Here is an 18170-nt window from a genome sequence, read left to right as displayed (position 1 = left end):
TACGTGTCAATAACAATGCAATGTGTTGTCAGCAATGCCACTTCAGCATCGCTCAGCTGAGTTTGGGTAACAGCACCACTTGTAAGCAGTTTGATAGCTCAGCTCAGTTTAGCTTTTCTTGGGACGGTTGCAAGTGTAATGGAGCAGGATACAGGTGGTCGGCTCAGCATGAATTGACACTGTAGTGGATAATAGCCAAAAATTCATATGTAAGTCCGATATAATTATTTGTTTGTTACTATAGATTTGACAAAACGAAGAACTGATCAACAGGGATGAGCGTCTGCAATCTCATCTCTTGTTGTTGCATGTGTGTGTGCGTACGTGTTTGTGTGTGTGTGTGTGTGTGTGTGTGTGTGTGTGCGTGCGTGCGTGCGTGCGTGCATGCGTGCGTGTGTGTGTGTGTGTGTGTGTGTGTTGTGAGGGAGGAGGTGTTGAAATGATGTAGCCAAGAAAAGATAGAAGAATTGATCACTACATTTGTTTTTGGTTACAAACCAGCTCAGTGATCTTGTTCCTTTATCAGTGCAGAGCTCAGCAGAAACATATTTCTCTGCACCGCTGCATTGTAAATTAAATGAGACAAAACAAAGAAAGCATCCACTAGACTGCAGCAAATGTGTTCAACTTTTCAAGAAAATGTCCCGTGTTATCCGTGTAGGGATAAGTGGTTTGTTCTGTATAGCCGATCACGCAGTCTATTGTCATGTGTATTACAGATTTATGCAGACAATACCAAGACAGATTAGTGGGAACAAAGACAGAATTACACAGACAATGGAGCTCTCGAGGTGTGTGGATTGGATTGTGACATTTTAATTTGGTTTCAGTAGAAGTATGTGGGTGTCTGCACTGAATGTTGACAGCAATGAGAGCTTTGAGAAAACCCTCCTGTCTCTGTAGACCCTGCTGGATTTATATGGAGGCCAAAGTTCTACACTAGCAACAGTGCCATCTATTTAAATATATAAGGAGTTGGTGACAAGTTCTCAATGTCTAGTAGCATTGAGTCAAAAGGTTGATCAAAGGCTGCTCAGTTTTCCTGAAGATGTCCTCTCTCTGACATAATGGATGAAATTCTCTCCCGATCGGTTACATTTACAGCCACTTTACAGTAGGAACAGTAGGAACCAGATTGTCAGGGTTGCTTTCTGGTTACTAGTGCAGAAGAGAGTCTCATAGATATTCTGCACCATGCATGGTTCAGCAGAGCAGAGACCCAGTCTCCAGTAAGAAGACTGTGTATTCTTGCAAACGTAGGGGTCAGATTTCTAGCTTAAGTCTCTTTGGAGAAAATCCTTATCTATTCACAACCTTGAACGCTTCCAATTAATGACCTAATGGTTCTGTTCTTGTTTTTCCAGAAAAAAAATGCCCAAAAATGTTTCTTTACATCAAAGAAAAAAAACAGTATTGTGATATTCTGCACCTCGAGGTTTACATCAATACTATCTCCATGCTCGTATTGATCATATAGTATATACCACATTCCAAACAGCATCCCAACGCAGCATTTTTGCATTTGGAGCAGTTCTACTCTGATTCAGAGGAAATGTAGAATCTCTTTACCATCTTCAACATCTCTCCCCCAGTACATTACGACCGAACAGCCCTTTCGATACGTCCTCTTAGAACATCTTACATAGCCATTAAGAACTGGAGGTCTTTTATGCCACACAATGCTGGTAGGGGGCACAAGTCCAGGCAGCAGTGAAATCTATAGAGAGGGTAGTTTGCAGTGGCTACAGTTAGTTTCATCCTCTAAATCAGAGCAGGAAGGGAGATAGAGAATTTACCTGCTGGCCTGTACCCAGTGACACAACCAGCACTGTGAGATTTGAACAAATCACTGCCAGGGGGATGTATCAGAAGTTGAAAAGACGTAGGTTTGCCTTGGGGGCCCTGAACAAAGAACATGGAAAGACCCTGAATCCTTGTATGTCGATCCCTGAAACTTCCTCTTCACATGACGTAAACTGAGGGCTTAGAGGACGGTCCCTCAGCCACACGCTCTAACACCTGTTCACCTGCCTCTATAAGAGTTTTTAGTAGACCTAGACTTAGTTTTCTCATGGCTTCACACTGAAAACTAAGTGAAGCATGTTGGTTAAAAGTATTGACTCTGCAAACTTTATCTTTAATGGTTGTTTTCACTCAGGGCTCAAATTGTCTCAGCTGCTCAACTGCTATGATTCTATCACATCATATCATACCTCATATACACATATAACATCATAAATCCAACCAGTGTACTTTAGAGACCAAATGTAATACATTCACATTCCCATGGGGACAGCAGGTGTTGGGTCAAATAGAAGGGTTTGTGTCATATTATGCAGTGTCACCTCAAATGTAAAATGTTCTTAAATGTAGCCAGTAATGACACTTTCTGTCAGTTTTACATGGTTGTTGTCTGTCTGTCTCCTTTCTCTGCAGTGTCTTCTATCTTCACGGTACCAAATGTCAAACTGCAGACAGAATGTGGGGACAGCATACAGGTGTGTTCACGAAGGAACAGTCATGGAAAAGCGTCTTCCGGCAGCAAACACTGATGTGAGGCTGTGCACAACTGCTCGCCAGGTACGTACTCACTAAGATACAAGACCTCAGTATGCTTCGTCAGACAGACAGATACGTTTGGAAACCAAGTTTCCAATGGTCAAATTGTGATTTGCTGCCTCTGACATCTACTATCAACAATCACATCTCCTTCCAAATCTGCCAGTCCAACACAGTTTTGATGTTTCTCTTAAACTCTCTGTGAATTCCTGTAAGTGGGAAAATGAAAGTGTGTGCTGTTATCCCCATTTATTTTATTTATAGTACTATTTATATGTTATTATTTACGTGTAATAACAAATTACAAAGACAAAAACACACACAAAGACACATGCAAACATACTAAAAACCCCTTCCCCATACAATATAGTATAATAACAGTTGCGCCCTGTAGGATTCTCTTTCCCACTAGCTTTGGCTGTATTGAAAAACTCACAGAAATCATTCCCTCAAGTGTTAAAAAGATACCTGTATTTGGTTATATACAAACATATATACAATATACATACATTTATAGGATACAATTCTCTGCCCAGCACTTATCTACATGGGACCAGTAGTCTTTCTGCCCCCACTAAGCACCGTCAGATCTGCCCCGTCTGCACTGAAGCAGAGAATCCACTAATAGATGGTGGAATGGCTTTGAGTGGGCGAAGCGGGTGTCCTATTCTTTAGAGACGGGCGTCTTATTTAACACAGGGATAAAGCTGCAGTATTTGCATGTAATAAGAGGTGCAGAGGCCAGCTACAGGGATAATGGTTGGTCTAATGATGGGCTCGGCAGTGTGGGGACCAACACAGCGCTGCACCGAGCTCCAGATTACATCTATAATTACTGACAGGTGCAAGGGGACACCAAGACACATGAACCCGTCAGCTGGTAGTCCACATAATTACTGTATGTTTTCTCAGTTTGTTAATGTCTCCATTTCCTCAGCAGTCATTGTTGTGTTGTTTTTGCACCACTTAGCAGATAATATGGTCAGTGATTACAGCATCTCAAATGTCCTGTCATCATACTGGGGTTACAGAGTCTGTGAACTGTTGTTACTGTAGTCTGGATAAACAGGTCTTGAACTCACTTGTGACAATGCTGAGACGTGATGCTCAATTATGATTGGTCAATCGTGGAATTCTACCTTCAATCTTTTCTCAATAATCCCCTCTGAATGTAGCACTTATCCAGGTGACCCGTTAGTGTTCCACATAGCCTGGCTACTTTCTATCACTATGGCTAAGAGTCACCAGCATCCACAGCTAGATACCACCGATACAAACTAGCAGGGCATTTCTAAGTAAACTAGTAAACTAACCAAATGCACATTTGTTGTAGGTTTAGGTGCACATTAAAAGTATACTATACAGGTGCATCTCAATGAATTAGAATATGGTAGTCTTCCCCATGATTGTGTGTAGTCGACTGAACCAGACTGAGAGACAATTTAAAGGCAAGAAGTGACACCGTGAGTTTACAATATTGAACTTTTACTTACTAATTTTCTGAGATACTGAATGAATCTATAAATATGACAGTTTCACTTTTTTTTTATTGAATTTCTGAAATAAATGAACTTTGAGATAGCCGTATTGCAGTTTATGGCACAAATGTGCAGTAAATGGGATTCTGTTCGAAGAGTGTTTCAATTGATGACTAAGAGATCTAATTCTTCACTTAGCTAGCAGGTGAAGAATTAGATGCCCAGAGTGCTTATACCTACTGTAATTATTTTTAATTTTTACTTGATGAGTAAACCAATTTTTCATTTATCATCACATAATCTAGTTTTGTTACTCACAAATGTTGATTTATTACAACTTCAATCTGATCAGGATGTTTACCTTACATTTAAAACTCGCCTAAATGGCTTAACCAGAGTAGAATTCAAGTTTACTGTGACTAGAGTGTGGTTTATTAGATAAAGACAATATCCATCAGACATAGAAATCATACAGTATATGGAATATTAAGTTGAATGCGTCTAAGCCAGTTCCTAATACTTTTCTGATTCAGATTTTCTGCTAGTAGAATCAGAACTGAAAGAGGGAGGAGAAAGGAAACAGGGAAGAGGAGATGGGGGATATAGAAAGGGAACTCAGAGGAGCAGGGCAGGATTTCTTTTTGTTGAGGCAACATTGTATTATTTATAGGAGGTGGTGGAGGCAGGCAGCTTCAGACAGAGCAGAGCAAAGGAGGCAAGCAGCCCTTTCTCTTTTGTGGGTCTATTCCCAGTGGGCAGGCTTTGTGCTGGCTGCATCGCTGCCTTTGAGGAAGCCCGGGTAGCTATTGAGCTGAGAGTGAAGGCCGAGTCTGACTCGCCCTCACCGAGACACACAGACATTACAGCACTGCCACTGTCTGTCACTGCTTTGGCCTGAGAGAAGAATAAAAGGAAGGAGAGAGAGTGATGGAGGAAGGGGAAATAGTGTTTGATTTTGGCTGGGATGGATGGTGGGCAGGGTGGGGAATTAGTGGGTTTGTTTTGTGATGAAAAAAAGTAAAAGCCAGAAAGACAGAGTGAGTGAAATGAAATGATGGAGATAGAGAAGGGGTAGAGAAGACAAAAAAAGGGGGAAATAGAAAAAGAGACTGGGCTCCTTTAAAGTGCTGTATGTTTATTCATGATTCTGCATTATTCACAGGATTAGCTGATGCAACTAGGTGCCTGGTGTAAGCAATGGCTCTCCGCTTTAATCGACTCAGTGACCACACAGTTCAACACCAAGTGCCAACAACAAGTGGGAGACAGCTTCCTTTCTCAGAGCGTCAATACAGAGACTGCAGGCTAAAGCATATTAAAACATGGCCATAGCGTGCTTGCTGTCAGAATACACAACAACGCCTAAAAGATTGATTCAATCAGGGAACACAAAGCAACATCATAGAGGTGAAAACACAAACTCACTGACCAAAACAAATCTGGGTGGATTTCATAAAACACAAAGAGCAAGTGGATGATCTGTACTCTGTATCTAAGCCATTCAGTTGATTTATCAATTTAATTATGATGAAAACTTTAGATTTCACATTTCACGCAGTGTTTTAACACCAAACTTCTTCCTCAAGCGTCAATGCTCTGCGTCTCCCTCTCTCACACACACATCACCCCATCTCTGTATGCTTGTGGCATGAACACAGTCACTACGGAGACACAAAGGCTAACTCACTCAGAATTAAGTTAAAGTAGGAGAGAATTTAAGTTTAGTTTGTCAATACATCACACTAATTTATACACAAGAGAATGTGTTATAATTCATGTGTCTTATAACAGCTCTTGAAAATGCAGATTCTCTTTGTTACACTCTTTGAAACAGGGGTGGGGAACCTTTTTCCTATCATGGGCCAGTTGGAGTTTGCCATCAGACCTCAGGGGCCATATTGAATTACTTCTACTTAGTGCGCTACGAAATTAGCGCTGCGATTGAACACAAAACTGTTGTTGGGGCGGGGCGCTATTCTTAAAACAACAGAATGGTCACTGTATATCCACGGACAATCTCAGCAACTCTACCCTCAAAAGTGTTCATGTTTTAGAAGTCGGGAATGAACCAGCCAGGTGGTATTTTGACTGGTTACAGTCAAGAACTAAACTAAACTCCAATATGTGATGCCTGAGACAAATTAGACTGAACATTATTTGTCTACCAGCAGTGCGGTTCGGCACTTTGATGTCCCCTGTGCCTGTGCTGGTCACCTGGCCCAGCTTCACACAAAGCTGGAGCCTTTCTACTGTCTGTCTGTGCAGACGGCCATCACAGGCTGACAACAGCACATCTGGCCCTGAAGCATCCCTGTGTCACTTTGAAGATAACAGCTATAGGCAAAGCTAGCAAGTGTACGGAATATACCGGTGCCAGGTATTTATCACAAACATCCACAGTTACACACATGCACTCACATTCATACGGTCATTCACACACTTTGCCTAAGGTGTCACTCTAGTGGCCATGCTTTCAACAAAAAAAAAATGTCGGAAATCTTCCAGAATATGCATGAAAGTGAGACTATGTAGTCCCTCCCTGCCTTTCTACCAGAACCACCAGTCTCCAACATTTACAAAGTCAAGAGGACAAAGAAATCCAATTTTTGGCTCTGTAGCAGGAAGAAAGAGATGTGCGGCCCACAAAATGACCTGTCAGAAAGTTTTTCTAGGTAGAGGACAAAGTGATTTAAAGTATATCCCTGCTGTGAGCCTGAGGGGGAAGTGGGAGTGGGGGAAGGAAGGATAACCAGAGGCATAGCCTTGAGAAATGGGGAGCTTCAGTAAAATCAGCTGGTTTTACTCTCTCACTGCCTGTTATAACAGTGCAGCTTTAGTGTCTGCTAGTAATCTCGGCTTTCATTTCATCTTATCCTTATAGAAAAGCACTGTGAACTGCACTAACTTGAAATAATGTAAACAATTTATATAGAGCCTCACTTCCTGCATCTGGTTTATTCATTTGCTAGTTATATTGTCGTGATCTTACACATTTTAATACATCTCAGGCCACATATGTCTCAACTAGGTCACTGACGTTGTTTGTTTTTCGTAAGTTACTGCATTCTGGAGGTGTTTGACATTCCCTTGCCAGGAACATGTACCTTTGAATGGAACTCTATGCTTTTACTTCAGTGGCACAAAGATAGAAGCTATGTACACCGTGATAAAAGCTAAATATAGCTCCTGGATACCCAGTCAGGACTAGGTTATGCTAGCAGGACAGTAATGCCTTGTAAAATCGATTTTCTTTGGGAGCTGTTTTCACTTCAAACATGTATGTATAGCTCCTAGACATTCTCTCAACTACTTAAGATCAAAATTGTCGTCGGAAACACTTTAGGAGGCAACAGTGAACATACTGAATATACTGTACGTAAGCTAAACTTGTTACTAGCTCCATAATAAGTAGCTCTATTCAAAGGCCTACAGAACTGGGAAGTAAATGCCAAAAATCATCAGAATTCTACATTTACAAAAATCAATCATCACTTTAATGTTCCCTTTATATGTGAGAGCACCGTGGATATGGTGTTTGCACCACCGAGCCAGTAGAGCAAGAGCTGCAGTGAATAGGTCTGGTGCATAAAGATGTGTGTTCTATGTGGATTCTGCTGCATTGAAAATTAATTTCATGTAGGCTGCATTCCTTTTAAAAATGTATTCAATCTCCTCCTTTTCTAAATTGTCGTGCAGTAGCTGTGACATTTGCCACCTCCAACCAAAGCTCCGAGCACATATGTGTTTGTTAAATTATACAGAGGGGGAATTCTTATGGCTCAGTGTGGGTGAATTGTGAGTAGAGCCATATGTGGCTACCATGCCAACACAAAATCAAAAGGCTTAAAGCTACTGTATGTATAGAAGAACTAACGACGACAACAAGAATTGGCAATGCGCAAACAAGATTGTATTATCAACTTTACTGTGTGAAACATTTCCAAAAATGTGTGTACAAGCCATTCATGTGTTCAAAGCCACAGACAGCCTTTTGGAGAGGCTGTCCCTTGGGATGGTTCGTGCAAACTTTGCGCATGGAGCAGTGGGCAGCAGACTCTTTACAGGCTATAAACTGTGTACCGAACTTGTTTACCACCTATATCAGGAACTCTTAAGCTTGAACCTGCAGCATGGGCTAGTGTTGTGGATCTACTTGAGACGGATACTGTCTCCCTGTTGTTTTCGTGCATGAGGTGTCCTGTGGACGTGGATTTCATGCAATAAAGAATCTTTCCAGATGCATATTAAACAGTATCGCAGGAGTTAATACAGCTGCTGTCTGGAGTGGAGAGGATCGGGCCCAATGAAAAACAACTTTAGTCTGAATCGTTGATAGCTGCAGTTTTAGAAGAAACAGCCCTGTTTGTGTAACACAACTTTAACTCACTATGAATCAGGCCCAAAATGTAGAACTTGAAAAATAATTACTTGGTCCAACTGGTTGCAAAGTAATATCCACCAATCTTTCTGAGCCAAGTTGACTGTCAGGCCAGAGGATTGGATTTGATCACTGGAGTTGGAGAGAAAGAAGTAGTAAAAAGAATACAAAAAGAGAGGGGGTGGAGGAGGGTTGTGGTCGGCTCATGACTCCACTTTTACAGACATTGACATGCATGCACGCACATAACACGTTGTTATCAGTCTCAGCATGAGGAAAGAGGAAGGATGTGGTGTAGGGAGGGAGAGAAATGAGGGGGGAAGGGGAATGAAAGAATGGTGAGAAGAGAGAGGGAGAGGGAGAGTCGGTAGAGGAAGGGAATGCAGAAGTAGGGGCGAAGATGCTGGAGCATGAAAATGAGAAGGTAGGCAGAGCAAAAGGAGGAGGTGAAGGTGGCAAAGGAAGAGCACAGAGTGAGGATAGAAAAAGGTGGAGCGGAATTTATTACAGTGTAATTTGTTTATCATGACATGGAGGAGGAGATCAAGCTCCTCCTATTAGCATAAGATCCCCTCCAGTCCCAATTTTACTCTCTCTCTCCCTCTGTCACTCTCTTCATCACTTACTTCATCACTTGCTGTCTGTGCTCAGATGACACCGGTTCTTAACAGGCTGTGAGTGAGCGAATTGACAGCAAAATCACAGTGTCATTGAAAGCTCAGCAGCAGCGCTTTCACAATGCAACGTGCAAAACATGAACCAATCTCAGTGGACCAGGGGCAGGTCACTTAAAATGAGACTTCCGGTCACGTAACCAACCAGGCACCAGGGTTTCACGCTGTCTCATTGTGGTGTTTACAGCAACGTGTGTCATTTCCACACACACAGGCGTTGGAAGAAGTAGAGTTGGGGAAAAGGATATGACAGCAGTGTGGTGTAAGTGGTGGAAGTAATTGCTGTAAACAAATCTAACGGAGGATGTTTTCTGGAGATGTGTGAAATGCTGCATCTCTCATCTTCTCCTGCACTTTCCTCTAACATATGGCTCCCACTAATGAGCGCTTTATGTCCTCTGTACCAGCAGCAGAGCAGTTCATCTGGAGATTCTCCCCCTTTGCTGAGGGAACTGGTTGACGTCATCTTTGGCGTCAACCATTTGGGGAAATGAGTTGAGCTTTGATTGATATTTATTCCAGTGAGAAATAGCCACGATTGAGTGAGTTCTTCCGCACCTGCCTTTCCTGAAACCCTCCATCACTTGTTAGTAATATTGCTGTCATATTCCAATTAATGTTCATGTTTATTTTTGATGTTTTTATCATAATATATGTACTATTCTTTTTCAAACATGGGTAGCTGCTGTCCAACATACAAAAGCTCTCACAGCTGATTCTGATCATAGGAAATACCTTGAACTTTTTCCAATATTCCAAACTGCGGTCTCCACTATGCAATCCAGACACACACGTCGCAAAAGGCAAATACAGGTTACATAATCTGGCGCGCACACACATGCAAATCAAATAGACACGCACACATACACTCATTCTTCTATTGAAGTATGCATAGGTTGGCCTTCCAATTTCTTATTGCCACAATTTTTCTAGGACTTTTGGTTCAGCCTGCCTGAGGAGCCTGTCTGAAAGACGCAGTGTGAGGACAGCGCAGGTTTTGTTTGGTGAGCGTTTAGGTGGATTTTAGGAACTGAGGAAGTCCTGTGTGAGGAGGGAAGTGTGTGCGGGTATGACTGTGTGCATCTGTGTGTTTACACGTGAGGATCAGTTCCTAGCCAACTTAAAGTGTTAAACAGAATAAACAACACAATAATATATCAGCCATGCAAGTCTTCAGGAGTTTGTCTGATGGAAAAACAATGTGTGTCTTTAAGTTGACATGGATTTATCCATATGGGAACATGAATGCTTGGCTCTCTCACACTGTATAGTAACATACAGTATGTTGGCTGAAGGTTTATGGTATGAATGAGAATAAATTAGATGAGAAGCTACTACTCACCTTTTCATAATATTGTACAAGTGACATTTTTGTCACTTGTACAATATTGGCGGCGTTAGATTAGGAATAGTAAGGTTAGTCAGTTTTGCAAATGAGTTCTTCAAATAATGTTTGAATTTTAATCCAAAATCGTGAAGGTATTCTTCAAAGTCCATCACCTCAGCAGCTCCAGCTTGAGGGTCTTGTGGCTGCTGCGTTGCCGGTGTTCTCGAGACAGGAAGCCAGCAGGAGATGGACTCAACCTTAATTGGACATGACTCACAAATTATACATTCGCTGGGGGAGTGTCTGTGTTGATGGCACACTGAAGCCCTGTGTGTGAGTGGTCCTGAACACACTGGGCCCAGTATATCAGCCCATACTGCATGGGCAAGAAGACTGGCAAGAAATTAATATTAGTACATGAAAGGGTCGAGTGTTACAGGAGAGGCAGGGGGACGACTTCTCTGCTATTCTGAGAGACTGCAAGGACAAATTATGGTTCACTCCTTGAGTTGAACTACACCTGTAGTGGGGAAAATGAGCTTCTACTGGCACTCATGCTAGTAATTCTTTAACATTGTATTGTATTTTATTAATACCCTGTGCTTAGTTTAATGACCTCAGCTATTCTTAGTAACCATCATGACTTTTTACATAAATCAATCTTTGCCAACTACTGGCCATGATTGACTGAAAGCAGTATGAAACAATGACAGTAAACAGTAAAGTTCAACCTCCACACCAAGCCACAAATAGTTAGCAGTTTTTCTAGAATCTCATTTCTAGCCATATTTGTGCATTATTGTTTTATAAATCGAAAATGATTCTTATGTTTGTCATGATTGTGTGAAAACAAATGTTTGCAGCCCCGTGTGCCGTCCTTGACTCAATCTGTGTGGTCAGAGTTTTCCTGCTGATCTTCTCATGGCGTCCCTGTAGCCTCTCTGTGTCTTCCCATGCCCCAGCACGGCTGCCCTGTAATGGGTTCACTCTTCCATACAATCCTTTCACTTTTCAATGTTCTGAATATCCCTTTTTCTCTCTTTCTCACAGACAACCACCCCCTCCCAGCCCCTCTCACCCTCCCTGTAGGAGTATTTCAAAAAGTTTTTCTTTTTTTTTTAGGGGGGTGGGGGGGTGACTAATGTGTTTCGCAGTGCCTGGTCTTGTCTGATGCAGTGGAAACCGTCTTTCCCATGGGGGATGTTACATGTTGTAGTTTGTCTCTGGCAGCTACACACTGAGCCCTTTGCCCTGTACACAAACTGCCCCCCTGCACTTATTACTGATATATTTAAACTGTGAACATATGTACTACCATGACAGACAAAAGCATCAAAACAGCAGAAAATCCCTTTCTCATGTCCTCCTTTATACACTGCCAGTTTCTCCCCGGTTGGTAAAACTCAAAAACCTCAGAGTATTTTTTTTTTCTGTTTAACAGAAGATAGCACATCCTTTCTTCTCTGCCTCACCATTCCTCTGCCTAATGTATGCATGTGACTGGGTGAGATGGTTGAATGCAGCCTGGTAAGCAGCAGAAAGGAGATGGTGGATTGCGAGGAGGCTGTTGCATTATTCATCATGTTGGATAAGGTTTAATTAAAAGTGCTGCTAAGCATTGTGTGAGGAATGAATGTGTGTTTTGCCTCGCCTGTCTCTGCCTCATTCACGTTTGCCATGCTTGACTTATCAAAGCAGCCCCCTGGCCCCTCCCCTTTGCCAGTGGAAGTTAGCATAATGCTGCAGCTGAGAAACGTGTGATTACTGGGAGAGAGCTGCACACACACACAGCTTAAACTGCTGGCAGCTCACTGCACCTAAAGAATCCAGTGGCTCAAACCGCAGAACTACCAGGTAGTGTTGATGTGTTTACAGAGCAGCTGCTGCTGTTTTCTGCCTCACTGTCGGGCTGGAAATGACTAAGTTTGCATCTGGATAACACCTGCTGCATTTTACCATCCAAATGATGCAAATAATTGAAACAAATGTAAACAGGAGTGCCTGTAATTCTGTCATACTGTGAAACGGAATTTTATTTTTTCAAGGTAATTTGCCTGCTCTGTTGATAGTAAGATTGTGAACTCAAACGCATGACTCAGTACTCGAGCAGGAAGAATCAAAGTCTTGCAGGGGTTCAGTACACAGGAAATCCAGAGTACAGAGCAACACTTCAAATGCAGTCTGTGTTTGGTTGTTGTTTTTTAATGGAATACACCAGGAAATAATGCTGGAACATTTGATTCAAAGAACAAAGATGAACTGAGAGAGAGAGCAGACTCACAGACTAACTGCACTATAGAGGGAGTGATAATTAGGAACAGGTGAGATTAATCAGGACAGGCGAAACTAATCAGACAATCTAGGCGGGACACACACAAGGGCAGGAAGTGAGTGAGGTACCTGAAACCACAGGAGTCATGCAAAATAATAGAGGAAAGAAAGATGGAGCAACATGCGGGTGCTTTGTTTACACTGCCTCCCTGAAGAAACACCTTTTCAAATTTTTGTACAAAAATGTTTTTTGATGGGGTCGGAAAGCTTGTGTCTGACAAATCAGTCTGCTAAACTCCACTCTGTAAGAACTAACGTGGTTCAGGGGTTTAAGGTCCTGGATCGTTGGTGCAAAATTACAGTAATTCCTGACTTCCTGAAAAGGTTTCGTCAGCGTGAAAGACACAAAATTAAAACAGAAATAGAACCAGAATGGATGAGAAGAGGTGGATGGATCGTCTTATTTAAAGAAAGGAACGTTAATTTAATTTTTTAATATTGTGTTTGGATGCACAGCTTGAGGTGTGTGTTGGCGCTGAGCTACAGAGCTAGAGGAAGTCTGAACAAAAGACAGAAACCCAGTCAAAGATTGAGCTGTGCATGGCCAGGGGAAACCAGTAAACACACACACACACACACACACACACACACACACACACACACACACACACACACACACACACACCAACAAAGAGAAACAGGAGGTATAGATTGACTCATCGTGCTGGGAGTGCTGTGGAGTGATTTCACGGCTGGTTGTTGGCTAACAAGGCGCTATGCTTTCTGCACTGCAGGGCCTGTTATTAAGAGAGAGAGAGAGAGAGAGTGTGTGTGTGTGTGTGTGTGTGTGTGTGTGTGTGTGTGTGTGTGTGTGTGTGTGTGTGTGTGTGTGTGTGTGTGTGTGTGTGTGCGCGTGTGTCAACACTTGTGTGTGTTACCTGGGAGACGGATTTAAATCCCCAGTACTGGTGGGGAGAGGAGTGGAAATAAGGGGGGGAGGGTGGGGCTGAGCCTAGTTTGTCCCAATGGGCGGGACGCGGTGAAGCCAAGCCCAACATTGAGGTACAGCTTATTAACCCTTCGTGGTATTTGTCCATTTGCGGCCAGGCCACAGCTATACGTCTGTTCTCAACAGGACATCACATCTCTCATCTGTTCAGGAAAAATCCAGCATCTGATTATCCACACAAAGCCACGTGTTTAAGTATCTGGACTGATCTGATTATGTTGTTATGTTATTACTGTTTGGCTCAGTTGACTTCCTGCTCCGAAAGAGAATAGTTAGCATTTGCCCATTAAGCCAAGCAGTTTGGCTTCTTTTAAGTAAAGATATTAAATTAGTTCATATTGCATTTTCTTCCTCCTTTGGCGAACCCAAATCAAGACCATAGGCAAGAACATGAGGTGGAATAATATGACTGAACCCCATTAACTAGGTTTGTTCAGCCTTGGTAGAGGTATGGACTCTAATGAGGGCCATTTACTATTCTTTTTGTTTAACTGGTCTGAGGTTATGGGACAGAGAATAAAATGTATTTGCCTGTAATCTCGTCTTTCATACATGCATTTATATCCCTGCTTATGGTGACTTACTGGCAAATAGATGAACCTTTCAGATCATTATTTAAAGAAGTTTGACAAGTCGTAAGGAATATTCTGAATTTTATGTTTTGAGATGTATAACAGAGTGCACTGAAGCAATGAGCAGCATCAGTGCCAGTGCTGGCCTGTCTTACAGTACGCCTCCTGCTCGCTGCACTGCAGCCTGGTAATTAGTCTTTTCAAATGTAAATGTGATCTCTGGTGGCTTGTCATGGACCACAAGGTTCATAGAGATTATTCACTTCTCAATCTCTGCACATCAGTGTGTGTGTGTGTGTGTGTGTGTGTGTGTGTGTGTGTGTGTGTGTGTGTGTGTGTGTGTGTGTGTGTGTGTGTGTGTGTGCGCATATGTCCTTGTTTGTACATTTGCTCAGTGTATCAGAGATGTGGGCTTGAAACAAGCATTGAAAATTGTTTGTGTATGCAGCCTCATACTGATTGGTGGGGGTCTCAGCGGGGGGCATAGAGGCTGGAGGTAGAAGTGTTGTTGGGCCAGTACAGGCAATAGTCAATCCACATTCTCAACCTCAGAAAATCTTCCAATTACAATATGTTTAGGCTGGGCACTGCTAATACAGTGCAGGTCTTCAGAGTATACTATTTCATCTTCACAGGCAGAAAATATTACATTTAGAATTACTCATCTTACCAGCCACAGTGCCAGACCTCGTGCTCGGAAAAATGAATTATACATATTCTTGATTAACCAGCTGAGTCCCTGTGCACAATCCTTGAGCAAACACCAGCCTTTTTGGAATACATTAAAGCCTAACATTTCAGCCATAGCTCCTAAATAATTATGTAAATAAGAAACAAATTTTCCAAGCAGATTTCCTCCTCTGCAATCCTTCTCCTTCATTCTTATGCATGCCGTGTAAATTAACTAAGCTATGCAGATCGTTATACTTACACAAAATAGGCTAATTAATACACTTGACAATTGTGTTCACCAGAGGGGGCGATGCTGAACTAAATCTTCATCACACAAAATTGCAAACTCTGGGCCATGCAGCAGCATGGTTATGGCTCTGTCACAGTAGCTGCACAGGGACAGAATATGAATAGAGTTTGGCCTTTAAATGTGCCTGTTAAATTATAACACAGTGTTCCTTAGTCAGCAGAAGTTGAATGATGAAACATTTGGATGGAGAAGCTTTACCAAATGAAGATCTTTGTTTTTTTTCTTTGTTCGTTTGTTTGTATTTATGTCTGTAAGAGAGACATAGGGCTCATTATACAAACCAGTGGTCCTCCAAATAACAGCTCCTACCTTCCAAAAAGCCCAGAACTTGTCCACCAGGCAGCACTGCGGTACACTGTGCCAGTGCTGCTCTCTTGTCCTCAGCATACCATTTCTGTGTCAGTGCTACATTTGAATATATGGATTATGGAATGTAAAGCTGCTGGGGGAAGGGAGAGGGTTTTAATGATTACATACTATGCTATAATTATCACAACCTTAGCCTGTCTCCTTGAGAAAATGTAATGAGATCCCCTTTAAAGTAAAGTAAAGTAAATTCCAGTTTGCTGCTACATACTGTTTTATAGACTTGGAACTAAAGTCTCTAGTCAAGACAGGCAAGTGAAGATCCTCAAGCAAAGTCATAAATCCTAAATCTTAAATTTTGATTCCTATATAAGACATAACTCTATGTCAATATTAAGTCCAGGCTAAAAATAATTTGTATAACTGATTCATTAATGTTAAGTTGCATGTCTTCTGTGATCAACTGACATTTAATCTCAAAACAGAAAATATGTGACTTGAGTCCAAGCATGCATTTTGAGTCCACACCCCCGTTTAAATTTTGTTCTTGTGTGTGTGCGAGTGTGTTTTGCCTTTTTATACTATATATTTTCTAGTAGATATATCATTGTGTTGTGTTCACAGTGGCCATCAGGAGCTATCAGGTTATTTTGGGGAGTAACAAACATCATGGATGAATGAAGCCTGAATCCCACAAAATCCATTAAACTAAAGTTCAGTGATAAGATCACAATTTATTATCACTGAAGTTTATTGAGTTATTTAGTAGGCCACAATATGTGACTGGATGAAATCTCTGAGAAGTACAGTGCCTTCATCACAGTGCACACAAGAGTGTAAGCATCATAACTACAGACGTTAGAATTAATTTATCAAAGCAGGTTGTTGTAGACATCTATTTCTTTTAGTAATATTCACAACTGCTCTCTATGCTCCAGGTTTAAAGTAGGTTGCTTTGGCTGTAACGTCATTGCTGTTAGAGCCATTCCTGCCCTGTTATGTCCTCTCCCACCCCACCCCAGACAAACAGACAAATAAATAGACACTTCCCCAAATATTAATGTTGTTGACTCTCACTCAGATTCTCTCTATCTCCCCTAAATACCTAAATGTGTCTTACCTACCACGCTGCTCAGTCTGCATTTGCTTGTAATCCAATTAGTAAGAGAGAGGAGAACGTACCGAAATAGAATGGCATGTTCAAACTGATTACCTCACCTAATTCAGCCGTTTAGACCACAATAAAGCAGCTGCACTGTGTTCACAGCCATCAACAGCAGCCCTCTGCTGTGATGGAGAAAGAGTGAATGTGCTTCGCTTACCTGTTACTATTGGATCGCTTGTCAGAGGCACTTGATAGGTAATAAAGGCAATTCAGCTGTGTTCATTTTTGCACTGTAATTAAGGACTTTTTCATTTAGGAATGTCATAACCAAATGTTTAACTGAATTACAGCACTCCTGAATAATGCACTCCAATCCTAAGTATGTTTACAATTGTACAAACCCCAAATCCAAAGTTGAGACTGTGTGTAAAATGCAAATAAAACAACATAGAGCAGTTATTTGAAAACTCTCTTTTCACAACATTTTGTGTTTGTGAGAGAAACAATGCTAAAACCATATCAGAAAACAAGAAATGTATGATGATAAATTTGATGATGATGCCTGTGTAAGAAGAAAAGCTCATGCAGCACTTTCTATTTCTGAAAGATATTATTATCTTTGAGAACACGCACAGGAAACTGTAGACACAAGACACATGGGTATTTGTGTAACCCTACAGATCTGAAAGCGGAAGGCTTTGAGTCTCCTCACACACACCGTATACACTGTATTTTGATTGAGCTCCTGCTCTTGATCAATTAAACCATTAATGATCTTGCATGTGTTCTGTTTCAATGAAGTATAGTATAGAAGTAAATCTCTGCTTTAATTGTTTGGTTTTTTTTATTTGTATTTTACACACTTTCAATATTTTTGGAATTGGGATTTGTACATATATGGTCTGACACAGAATAACCACTGGTTATCGGCTTTCTGCACATATTGAGGCATGAACAATAGCTTGTTGATACAGTCTCCAACCAGCCAGTTCAGCATGTCTGGGTGGCGTTCCAAACAAATGTTCTCTGCAATATGATACAGCATCCACATCCCACGGTGGGCAACACCCAGTCTTTACAAAGCATCTGCAACCCAAAACAAACTAATTCACAGGGAAGTGACACCACAGCTGCCAGAGAGGCACCACAACCATCTGATCTCACAATTGTCCTCTCAAGACAACAACCGTCTATTATGTATTCCTTAACCTGAAAGGAAAGTCATTGAGGAATAGTGTGTGTAGGTGCGTGTGTGTTTGTGTGTGTGTGTGTGTGTGTGTTTGTAGAGCTAAATCCAAACAGAGGGAGCGTAGTCTAAATGACACCACAGAGCTCTAAAATTAACCTGCTAGCCTCCATGTCCTTTATTTAGCAGTAGAACCCCACACAGATGGCTACAGTGCATTTAAAAGCTTTATTGAGCCCGAATTCGAACAGTCAGACATTTGCTTAGGAAATATTGCCATATGTGTGAGGCTCTGGCTATAAGAGAACAGAGAGCTAGCTCAG

At 41.7% G+C, this 18170-nt stretch overlaps 1 protein-coding gene across 1 annotated transcript in view; it reads left to right on the top strand.

Moving 5' to 3' along the window:
• The window catches only part of cdk14 (cyclin dependent kinase 14), a 129876-nt gene that overhangs the window by 96304 nt on the left and 15402 nt on the right, over positions 1 to 18170 (top strand). The window contains exon 14 of the mRNA XM_076148578.1: positions 2437 to 2580. Within this exon, the coding sequence (XP_076004693.1) occupies positions 2437 to 2552 (116 nt within the window). The 3' untranslated portion in view covers positions 2553 to 2580. The remainder of the gene's footprint in view (positions 1 to 2436; positions 2581 to 18170) is intronic.

Source organism: Genypterus blacodes, unplaced genomic scaffold (assembly GCF_046128005.1).
Source record: "Genypterus blacodes isolate CSIRO-AG114 ecotype Tasmania unplaced genomic scaffold, CSIRO-AGI_Gbla_v1 ptg000040l_1, whole genome shotgun sequence".
Lineage (NCBI taxonomy): Eukaryota > Metazoa > Chordata > Actinopteri > Ophidiiformes > Ophidiidae > Genypterus > Genypterus blacodes.
Note: the sequence above shows the minus strand (reverse complement) of the source record. Positions and strands in the feature narration are given on the sequence as shown.